The sequence below is a fragment of the Hippoglossus hippoglossus genome, chromosome 9 (genome assembly GCF_009819705.1).
Source record: "Hippoglossus hippoglossus isolate fHipHip1 chromosome 9, fHipHip1.pri, whole genome shotgun sequence".
Taxonomy (NCBI): Eukaryota; Metazoa; Chordata; class Actinopteri; order Pleuronectiformes; family Pleuronectidae; genus Hippoglossus; species Hippoglossus hippoglossus.
In genome coordinates, this window is record NC_047159.1 from 19,578,605 (window position 1) to 19,589,963 (window position 11,359).

At 40.7% G+C, this 11,359-nt stretch overlaps 1 protein-coding gene across 1 annotated transcript; it reads right to left on the minus strand.

Moving 5' to 3' along the window:
• Positions 1-1,859: 1,859 nt before the first annotated feature.
• slc7a4 (solute carrier family 7 member 4) lies at positions 1,860-9,514 on the minus strand. Its single transcript, XM_034596397.1, has 5 exons — positions 9,367-9,514; positions 6,916-7,979; positions 5,439-6,145; positions 5,157-5,265; positions 1,860-4,020 (listed from the first exon to the last, which is right to left on the minus strand). Exons 2-5 carry the CDS (start codon positions 7,895-7,897, stop codon positions 3,809-3,811), a joined length of 2,010 nt encoding a protein of 669 aa, XP_034452288.1. The 5' UTR covers positions 7,898-7,979; positions 9,367-9,514; the 3' UTR covers positions 1,860-3,808.
• Between the last annotated feature and the right edge of the window lie 1,845 nt (positions 9,515-11,359).

The window sequence follows — 11,359 nt, forward strand, 5'->3', positions numbered from 1 at the left end:
ATTTACATCAATACAGTATTTTCCCATGGAATTTTTTTAATATGCAGAATAGCTTGTTTGGTGAATTTAAGAGAAATCTACTTACACAAACAGACAGAAACACCATCTAAAAGTGTATTTTTGGAATTTTTCTTTTCATTAGAGGGAAAGAACACACTGAAGCAAAATAGACCAAAATCTCAAAATTGACCAGTACATGAAAAAACGAACTAGTAACTCAAAATTTAGTTCGAAGGCTACTCATCTAGTCGCTACTAGTTTGTTGTTTGATGACAGATCTTTATCAATACATTGGCACCATCAGTTATTGTGTGTGTGGTAAGTGTAATAAAAAAAAATAAAAAAAATGTATTGGATAATTAATGTATTCAGGCAATTCTGTATCCAGTTGCTTGGCTATAGAAGCTGAAGGTTATCTTACTTGCGAACAAAAAGTAATTAAACAATACCAAAAATGATTTATAACTTTATTTCAAAGTTTAATGCCTGTTTTGTAATGATTTCAATAAAGTTGCTTTATTTTTGCAACTTCTCAACAGATTTCTTGTAGTGTGTTTCTAGTATATTTGCAGGATTTTTTCCAGTAAAATTAACAAAATGAGTAGGAGAGCAGAGCAGAATTCACTAAGTCTAATTGCTGCAACTTAACATAGGCGGTTAGTTGGTTTGCTTATTTATGTAGAGAACAATCTTTTTCAGTTTTGAGTGAAGATTATTTTCTTGATTTTTAAGTGTTGTTTATTTCAATACCACCAAAAGAATTCGCAGGATTTATTGTCATGTGCAAAAATAAACAAATTATTTGCGCTTTTTTTGAAAATTCTTACTTCCTCTCCCTGGTTCATGGAGTTATTCAAAATATATACTAGAAACTAGTAGCATAGAAAACATGCACATTATGGCATAGTTTATTTTGTTGTTGCTGCTCTAGTTATAAACCTAGTGAATACTAAAGAAGACCATTTTCTCTGTGTGAACTGTTGAGTATTTAACAATTGTGTGAGTGTATTTATTTTTTATAAATAATTATGAGGAGTACCCTTTTTCTCACTTGATCCCCTGCCCCCCAAAATGTCTGTGCACGCCCCTGCTCTCCATCAAGACAAAGCAGTCTTGTGTCCCGCCTCTCACCTTTCACAAGAATGAACTGTGAGTGAAGTGTAAACTCCACCAGAGAGCGCTGTTGTAACCAGGAATTTATGACTGAAAACCTTTTAACAAGTATAGGAAATGATACATTAAATGTCTTTTTCTTGTATTTTTTCAATTGGTTTGAACAAACTGTTCACAGAAAACAACAAAGAAACATTGAATGGCACTCAGTAGAGCTCATACTTCACCAACAGTCTCCCTATAAAACCACATTTAAATGAACTAGATCAGGTTTATTTGAATGTGCACCAAATTTCACCCACTCATAAATAGTGGTCCCCTCAATATGACAGATTTTTCTCATCAAGATCTATGAATTATTCTCATAGAAATCAACAAATCTCACCCTGTTGAAAAAACAACGATGTATCCGCCCCCTGATCCTGATTTGCACCAAATTTAACAGGTTCTTTTCTTGGTAATCTGTTGAGTAGTTTTTGCTAAGAAACAAACCAACCAAAAAACAGACAGAAAACATAACCTCCTTAGCAGATGAAACAATGACATCATTTTTAGTTTTAGCTTTCCTTTCCTTCATTTTGTGAATTGTATGTTACACCAACTCAAGACTGATGTGAGTTATAATTTTCTGATGCTATTTAGAAACAATTTTTATGATAATACCAATACTTTAAAAAACGTACGAGATTTGATTCTTTTAAACGACACACGCCAAACAGATATCTCCACAATTCAGTTTTTTGTAAATGCTGCTTCAAAACATTTATTTTTTAATTGATGACACAGTCGTTGCATTTTATACAGACGTACACAATAACAGAAACAGATCTGAGACTTTGATGTGCAAGTGCAGAATACAATACTATTCCAAATAAGAAAAGAACTGGATTATTTGTAATTGTGCTTCCTGGCACAAAAAAGACAAAAGAAAGAGGTGAGAGAACGTTCAGCTAAAAAAAGCACCACAGTATTAATGTTTGCCACCAGCTCCAACATCGAAAGTATAACTGTGACACAAATTTACCAGAAAATGGTGTGCAAAATTGTACAAAATTATTTTTGTAACTATGCCAAAATGCCTCTTAGTGTACATCCGCTTCCATGTTTGTGTTTTGGTTTAATAATTAGAAAGCGTGAAGTCCGGTATAAGAGTTTTTATGCAACACACGAATAAATATCACAGACTACTTTAGCTTTGGAAGCCTTTCTGCATTGATTACATGTTTAAGGCCATTGGTTTCTTATGTAACACATGCAAATCCAAACTCAAATAAAAACAAAGAGGAGAAACAGAATCAAGATTCACATTGATTTAAAAAATAATGCCCCGTGTTGATTTATTGACACCGTGTAGGCTGTGGGAATGTTATCGGTGTAAAATGAGAGTGTTCTCACACATGTGCCTTTCTCTGATCTGGGTCAAGCTGCAGACTGGCGACAGGGACTGCTGCAAATCTGCTGGGATTACAGGGGCCCATCAGGTTTAATATAACCAATATCTGCCAATAATTTTACCCTGTGTGTGAAGATTCCCATTCAGTAGGCATGTGCTCGACTCATGTATCCAATAATCTCAAATTATCTCTGGAAATTGGTCATATAGCATATAATAAAATATAACACTATAATAAACTCAGTAATCTATGTGCTTTGATATATCATAATCTCATGCCAACAGGGAGAGAGGGGGAAGGATTGCTGTCTAAAGGTGTGTGAGAAAAACCTGCACAAGATCAGTGACACAAGAAGGAACAGGGTCATGGGATGAGATTTAGATTCAGTGAAGCACTAAAATGTTGCTCAGCCAATTAAAAGGTGAACACATTACTTATGGAGACTAATCATGGTATGCAAAAAACATGTAGGGCTAATTCATGTAGCACAGACACAAAACAGGAACGGGAAACACAAAAAGTGAAAGTAATGAGATCTGTATGAGAGCAAAAAAAGGATAGTAATCATAGAAAAATAAATACGTAGAATATATTCAGATATTGGATTAGATAATATGTCAGAAACAACTAAAGGTAGGGCAGTCTATAAACAGAGCCTCAAGTTTCTCCTGAGGCTTCGAGGAGAAGTACGAGTTTGAGAAAAAGGCGTAAATTCCCCAAAGTCTGTGCATTCCTCTGCTTGACTAAAAAAAACATGCAACAAATGGATCCTTATGATTCTCGAGATGATTTCTTCAAAACTCCAATGGTGTGTTTTGTTAACAACAGAATTATATTTTAGGTGAATGTCCATTTTCCAGCTCCAGATTCATGTAAGAATAAAAAATAATTCACTGGGTAACTAAAAGAACAGTTTGTCACAAAGAAAGCACAATATATAACCTGGAGCAAGCACATGGAGTCCGACAAACTGGCAAAGTTGAGAGTAAAGAGCTGGACTAAGAGGATGTCACATAAATTTGATGCAAGAAGTTCACGGGACAGTAATAAAGCTCTCTACTGTACATTCGAATGTTACAAGATATACAAATTACGCTTCACAACCAGAACGAGACAGAGAGCGTGCGTCCCATCCTGTGGTGTGCTTACATTTGCAGAGCAATGAGTACAGACTGTGGAAGGCCAGTCACACACTAAAGGGAGTGAGATACAGACAGTACACTAGTAATAGTACAGCTTTTTGAGTGGTAGACATCAGATAATACCAGGCAGTTGTCACGACGACTATATTTGGTCACACATCATCTCTTTTCGGCGTACTCCTCTGAGGTCGAGGCGGCGTTGATGTGGTGCGCCGGGGTGTCCACCTGACCGTCAGGCTGGACAGGCTGCACGGTTTCCACCAGGCTGCCGCTGGGGAGCACCACGTAGCGGGCGGCCATGTCTTTGGGCTGCAGCTCCCGCCTGCCCTCCTTACTGTGCCAGATCCCATAGCCAAAATACACTATGAGCCCTGGGGACAGAGACACATGGAACGGTGATGACTCAAAATAAAAGCGCCTCAGAGTGAGTGTGTTATTCAAGTTGAGGGAATCAGCGTTTACATACATTTATTGGTTTCATCTCCATAAAACTTGTTTTTCCCTTTCCCAATAGATCCTGAACTGTGCTCAATGGGGAATCTCACAAATGGGACATTTTCAACTGGTTCCCAAATTAAATTCATAGAAACTGCTTCGTGTCACCCCCCCACCCCTGTGTGTCTTATATGTATCCACTCAATTTTACAATTTAATTAAATTCAATTCTGTTTTTATTGATATGGATTTTGTTTCACCCCAAATTGGGTTTATAGGGAAAGGGGAGGGGTTTGAGAATCATGGTCTGTGTTCTGTATGATTGCCTGAATAAAACATTGAAAAAAAATACATTTAGTGATCTTCTGAGATAGCTAGAGATAACTAAACTTCTAAACAAGTTTACAGCCATGCTACAATGGTTTAATGTTGATTACCTTGATTAACTCTGCTTTCGAATGAGGGACTCCCATGCATATTTTCTGCAATGGCCACTATGGAAGGTTAGTGTGAGAGATTGTAATATACGTCAAGTGCAATATTCCACGAGGTTGCATTTTGTTAACCTGCTGAAGTCTGACAGGGGGGTTTAAATGGTTTACTGGTTCAGAGAAGCCTTAAGCTAATGCAGCTAATCACGCGTCCCCAGTGATCTCCTCTCCCTGACAGGACTTTAAAGCTGTTCAACCATCCTCAGAGGTTTGCTGACAAATGGGTTTATGTCCTTAAGTACAGGTTGACTTGCCTGATGTAACACTTATGTGCATTGCATTGACAAGCAACAGGGGGCAAGTGCTTTCTGACAATATATTCACACTACTTACGGACATAACAAGCCACACATGACATGTGCATGATTGATTTGTCTTTACGTAAAACCAAAATCCCTTTAACATGCTGGTAAGTGGTTGTACACAAAGTTTTAATACCTGATGTCTGCAGTAAAGCCTTTTTATTAGTTTTTAAATTAAACTATTATTGTATTTAAGGAATATGTTTCAGAAACCTATGGTAAAGCTCGGTTAGGTTTTTGGTCCATTGTGTTTTCTGCATAAATCCAGTTCCTTCTTACCTATGGCAATCCACACAGTGAAGCGAATCCAGGTTAGAGCGCTGAGCTTCATCATGAGGAACACATTGATGAGGATACTGGCACCTGGGGTCAATGGAACCAGAGGTACCTACACAACAATAAAACTGCAGTCATTCTCCAATCATAAAATGGCTTCAAACAAATGGCATTAACTGTTGTTTAATTTAACTGTTGTTGCCATGGGTAGTGAAATGGGCAGTGACAGGCTCAACCATCATATTACACTTAATTTAACACACTAAAATCCATGAAGGAGCTCACCTGGAATGTTTTTCTGTTGGTTTGCGGCTCATGAATCCATATAAGCGCCAGGCTGAGGACGTAAGCAATGCTAAAAATCACCAGCAGCATTGTGAAGCTCCAGACAGGAAGGTGCAGCTGCTTGGTACCAAACTCCAGCACAGAGCAGAAGGATACTGAGCTCACTATCAGAGTCAGCACACAGAAGGCCACCGTCTCGCCCGGCTCACAGTCCCCCAGCAGCCGGCCTAGGTATGGTTCCCAGTAGGCCTTCAGCTGTCCCACCCCTCGTCGCTCTGTGGTCTTCTGCTGCTCCACCAGCTGCAGTTTGTCAGAGAAGGACTCGTACTGCTTCAGCTCCCCGCTGTCCTCCGTTATGGTCTGGGTCTCTGAAGGGGCAGGGGAAGGCTCGGCATTGGGGTTGGGAGATGTGGATGCGGTCCCCTTGGAGCTAATTTTGTCAGGCTGGAAACGTAGCACAATGACGCTCGCTGCCACAAAGGTGTACGCCAGGAGTGTGCCGATGGAGAGGAACTGAACCAGGGCTTCCAGGTCAAAGATGAGAGCCATGATGGCCATGAGGACTCCAAACACCAATATAGCATTGACAGGGACTTTGGTGATGGGATTGACACGTGCAAAAATGGAAAAGAACAATCCATCCTCTGCCATGGCATACACGATCCGAGGGAGGGAGAAGAGATTACAGAGCAGCACGGTGTTCATGGCTAGAAATGGGAACAGAGACTACTGATCAGAACATAACACAAAATATAACAGTGCAGATCAACAAAATGTACAAACAGCCATTCAAAGCAACACTATTTGAATTTTTTACCTAAAAATAGAAGCTTCAAACTGACTTTGACGATACACTATCTTGAAATAGGGAGAATGGTGCCGCTTTCATTCCCTCTCCTCAGAGCCTGTTCTTGCTCCATGTTACTTTGGTGAGTGGGAGCGCTCTGTGAGAAGTGTGGAACTGACTGATTGTTGCAGCGCCACAATCAGAGTAAGAGCACGGTCGCAAATGTGTGAATGGAGCAGTAGTTAACCTTTGCCGTGCGTTTGAGGAGGCGAATCAAACATTTGCTTCCAGTGGCAAGAAAAATCGCAGATTGGCTTCACGTGGAGTTAAACTTTGACTCGCTTTACATTCGCGTGTGTGTGACCGCGCCCTGATGCTGGAGTGTAGATCAGTTAAAAAGATAGAGAAGTCATTAAAAACCAGGATTTATCTCCAATATCCAGTGAGGTAACTTAAAAACTATAAAACCGAGTTTGTTAAAGCAGCAGCTTTTCTGGTTCAGGAAGCTGGGGGTCATGGGTAATATCTACTCTTCAGTCTTTTGTCCACATGAAAACCACTTAATTGCTTGTACAAGGAGGCCAAAATAATGAATTACCATATGTGGTCGCAGGGGATGCTGTTGTTGCTCACTAAAAGTTACATAGTGTTGCTTTAAATTGCACTTCTTAGTATATGGTCTGCACTCACCACAGATAGAACCTATTGCCACAATTACTCCGGCCCAACTGTAACCACGGCGGAAGAAAGCATCGGCCAGAGCTGAGTTGGGGTCCAGCGTATGCCAGGGTACCATTAGTGTGAGCACTGTGGAGACCAGGATATAAGCCGTCGCTGCCAGTGCCAGGGAGATCGCAGTGGCAATGGGAACAGCTTTCTGTGGATTCTTTGCCTCTTCACTTGATGAAGCGATTACATCAAAGCCCACAAACGCATAGAAGCACGTGGCCGAGCCTGCGAGTATTCCAGACAACCCGAAAGGTGCAAAGCCTCCTTCTTTCTGGCTCCAGTTGGCTGGTTCAGCCAGGATAAAGCCAAACACCAGTATGAAAATGATGACAGCCATACTAATGACGGAGAAGATGTGATTGAGGTAAGAGGACACTTGAACTCCAAAGGAAATGAAGAATGAGGCAATGACTAGGATCCCTGCTGCGAGTAGGTCAGGGTAATGGGCAAGGATGGGCACGTTCCACTGCATAATGTGTGTCTCTGTGAAGTTCTGGATGGCATGATTAAAAATGGAGTCCAGATAGCCACTCCAGGCACGTGCCACAGCAGCACCACCAATCATGTTCTCCAGAATCACATTCCAACCAATGAGAAACGCCCAGACCTCTCCCACGGAAACGTAGGTAAACATGTAGGCCGATCCTGTTTTGGGAATGCGTGCTCCAAACTCTGCATAACAAAACGCAGCCAATAAAGAAGCAAAACCTGCAAAAATGAAGGATATGATGATAGCAGGCCCGACCATGTCTTTAGCCACTGTCCCTGTCAGGACATAAAGGCCGGAGCCCACCATGCCACCAACACCCAGCAGAGTCAGGTCCAGGGTGGAGAGGCAGCGTTTCAGCGACGTGGCCATCATGTCATCATCCAGTGTCTTGAGACGGTTCAGTCTCTGACAGAGGCGCACCGCTGGTGAGCAGCCTCTTGGACAAGTTGCCATAGCTACAGAGTCAGACGGGCCAGCAGGGCAGGAGGGTGTTGTAACAGTCAAACTGGATCCATTACCTGTCTATGAAGATGACCTGGAAGACACAGCACAAGCATGTTCACAATCAGAACAAGACAAGCCACTGCAGTTTTATGAGGTCAGACTTGTTTGGATGACGGTTCAGCTCAATGCTTTAACTGTATAGCTTGACATGTTGTTGTAAGTCTGCAGGGCTCAAAACTTTTTATTCAGATCTGCTAATGGACACGTGGTCTAATCTGTCCCAAGCCACTTTGCACAGGTAACTCTTTTCCAAGCTCGGCTATTGTATTTATGGAAAGTATTGATCAATAAATGTACAATGACAACACCTTAAACGACAGTCTTACTAATAATAACAGCAGCAATGAAGGCTGCTCTGATTAATTATGGTAATAATGATATACTTATAACATTAATCATAATAGTTGACTTGTTTAGGGCACATTGCAATAATTTATGTTGTGACTGAGTTTAGAATAATAATATACAGGTTATTCATTTTTAATGACAATATTAATAATTTAACAATAATGTAATACTAATGTGCTGGATGATACATCTTCGCTAGCTGTGGAGGAAGTGATGATTTTTTTTTCTATTTTGGTTAAATATTATTTGTAGCGATGCTTGTGAAGTTATTACTTCAGAGTTGAGGGAAAAGACAGCTTAATAAACTCTGTAAATACATCACATTACATTTCAGGTTGTAAATAAAACTAAACACCAAATCAAACCCACGTGTCAGTCTTTTTATGATGTGATTTATTTGACTGTTTTCCAACGTTCCTGTTTTATCTACATTTTACAACGAGGCCGCATGGATGCTCAACATCACAGTGAAGGGACACACCACGTCATCTAAAAGGCATCGCTCATGTGTAATATGAGATCTGGTAGTGTAGCAACGAGAGATCATGGAGATACATGCTTTTATTTATTTGATTTGGTTAACTTCACACAATATGTTTAGTCTTTTCATCATACACATCCAGTATTCGTCCTCCTGTTCCGGGTGGAGCAGCATCAGATTCCTGCCCTCGGTAGATAGACGGACGGGCATATGGCGACAGCAGGATGCTTCCGTTTTAATTACGTAAGGCTTTATTTCCCTTTAGAAATAAACCCACTGCCTCAAAACACACGACTCGTTTACACTGAAACATCGACGTCAACTACACAGATCCACTCGTGACGTGGAACCGTGGGCAGACAAACACTGCAGCACTGTGCTTTTAATGTAAAATGAATATTTTATAAGAAGTGAGGATCATTAGACTCCCTCTCTCCTGCGTGTAGCCTTGCCTGGGAGCGACGTCGCACTTTACGATCGCGAGGGGAGTGGGAACATTTGACGGGATCCGCGTTATATTCACACATGAAGAGAAGAGAGAGAGAGAGAGATCCGCAGTAACACGAGGAATATAAAGACGGGTTTTTACCTCAGTTGTTCAGGATCATCCGAGCTGCAGGTCCGCGGCTGCTGCTGCTGCTGGAAGTCGCTGAGGCGCATCGCCCGGTGATGATGGAGCAGAAGGTGCGCGAGAATAAAGCCAACACGCTTCTTAAAGGCACAGTCACCTCTGGGCCACCGACGGGGCTTCCCCACTGCAGCCCGCCCATATATAGACCCCACCCTTTATACACAGGAAGAGATTATCGACAGCAGGTGGGCCCACAGGAGGTCCCCGGGCCTTACTGTCTATACAATTGACTCAATATAAAAGCGAAAACGTTTGAGAATCATAATTAATTAATAAATTCCAGGTAGGTGTAAACCTACTTGGCAATAAATACTTCTGATTCTGATTCTGATTCTGATTATATAACGTAGGTAAGCACCTTAAAGGGATAGTTCACCAAAAAATATAAATTCCCTCTATCTACTCACCACTATGCCGATGGAGGGGGGGGCAAAGTGTTTGAGTCCACAACACACTTTAAAAGTTTCAGGGGTATACAAAGTTGCAGCTAAATCCAATACAATTCAAATAAATGGTGACCACTTCTTCAAATGTATAAAAACAACAGAAACATAACATGCCTCCATACAGGTCCTGTGGTGTCATCCAAGTGTCCGGAAGCCCCGACATTCAAATTCAACTCGAAACATGGTCATTTGCACCATGTTTTTAGCACAAATGTCCGTGATCCACATGTGAACGTGGCTCCGGAGGATAACAGCGGACATTTAGGCTCAAACATTACGGACACGTGGATGACACGAAAGGAGCAGTATGGAGGCATGTTTTATTTTATTTTTTTTACGTTTAAAGAATCCGTCACCATTTACTAAAATTGTATTGGTTTTGGGTGCAATGCTGTTTAACCCCTGAAACTCCTTAATTCTTTTGTGGACTCAAACATTTCAAGTAATTATAATTTACTGTGTATTTAAACCGTTCAGTTCGTGTCATAAGAACAAAATCAAACAGTGCAAACATGTCACAGAACAGGTTCAAGTGCCAACAGGGAAACAAATAAGAAAAAGAGCAATCATCCTCCGTCCCCTGCAGTTTATGCATCAGGGTGCAGATATTAAAACCCTGTCAGCAGACCCATGAGGCCACAGAGGGAATGGAGGCACAGTAAATCACACTGTAGTCAGGTGTCTGACCATGGGGCTTTATATGTGATCATTAAAAAAACTTAGTTTGTAAAGAAGATGGATGTGATAGAGGTACTGTTGGACCTGGTCAGAGGACTAGCATTAGGTGTTTGACCCACTAACAGTGTGTCTTACAAATGGAGACAATACATCAATAGAGAGGCCACAGATAGTTTAGCTGCAGATTTATTTACTAGAACATGAACTGATGAAACTGTGAAATAATTCAGAACACAAATTAGTCATGAAAAAGATCAGTGTCAACAGAACTCAATTCAGTAAAAATGATTAACATATATAGATGTTTCAAGAAACTCCAAAAAACACTTGTTTATTGAAGCTGACATTTGTGTAATAGAAAAACAGATAATTTATTGTTTATATATTTGTAAGACATTTTCTAAATATCAATGCAAATATAAAGAGGAAAGCTCAACACATAACGTGAACCCATAGCCTCACATAGTCTGTTCGGAACAGAGACACGTCACCCTGTTTCTACTTTAGATATTTGAGGTGAACATCATGAGGTCAGGTCAGTCGTAGCTGGTCCACTTTTCAAATGTCCAGCGGCTGATTTAAATAAACATCAGGTTTTCACACAACCTGCCAGAACGACTTAAGGAATGGCAAAAACGTAATAATTATAATAAAATTCGGCTTTGTATTTGATCACATAATTAGATATCTGTTTACACCCAAAGGAATTGCACTTTCCTTTTCACCTCAAACGTGGCTGACTGCTCCAAAGGCACCAAGAGGCTCTTAAAAATAATCTTATTTCAGGAAGGTCACAGCCTTATTTCCATTTACGACCACGTCTGGTC

What these genes read in the sequence shown, in the direction of transcription:
- slc7a4 (XM_034596397.1), bottom strand. Translation starts at nt 7,897, where the DNA reads ATGGCAACTTGTCCAAGAGGCTGCTCACCAGCGGTGCGCCTCTGTCAG. An exon ending in CCAACAGAAAAACATTCCAG is followed by an intron (nt 5,266 to 5,438) that starts GTGAGCTCCTTC and finishes ATTGTTGTGTAG; the next exon opens with GTACCTCTGGTTCCATTGAC. An exon ending in CACTGTGTGGATTGCCATAG is followed by an intron (nt 4,021 to 5,156) that starts GTAAGAAGGAAC and finishes CTCTGTCCCCAG; the next exon opens with GGCTCATAGTGTATTTTGGC.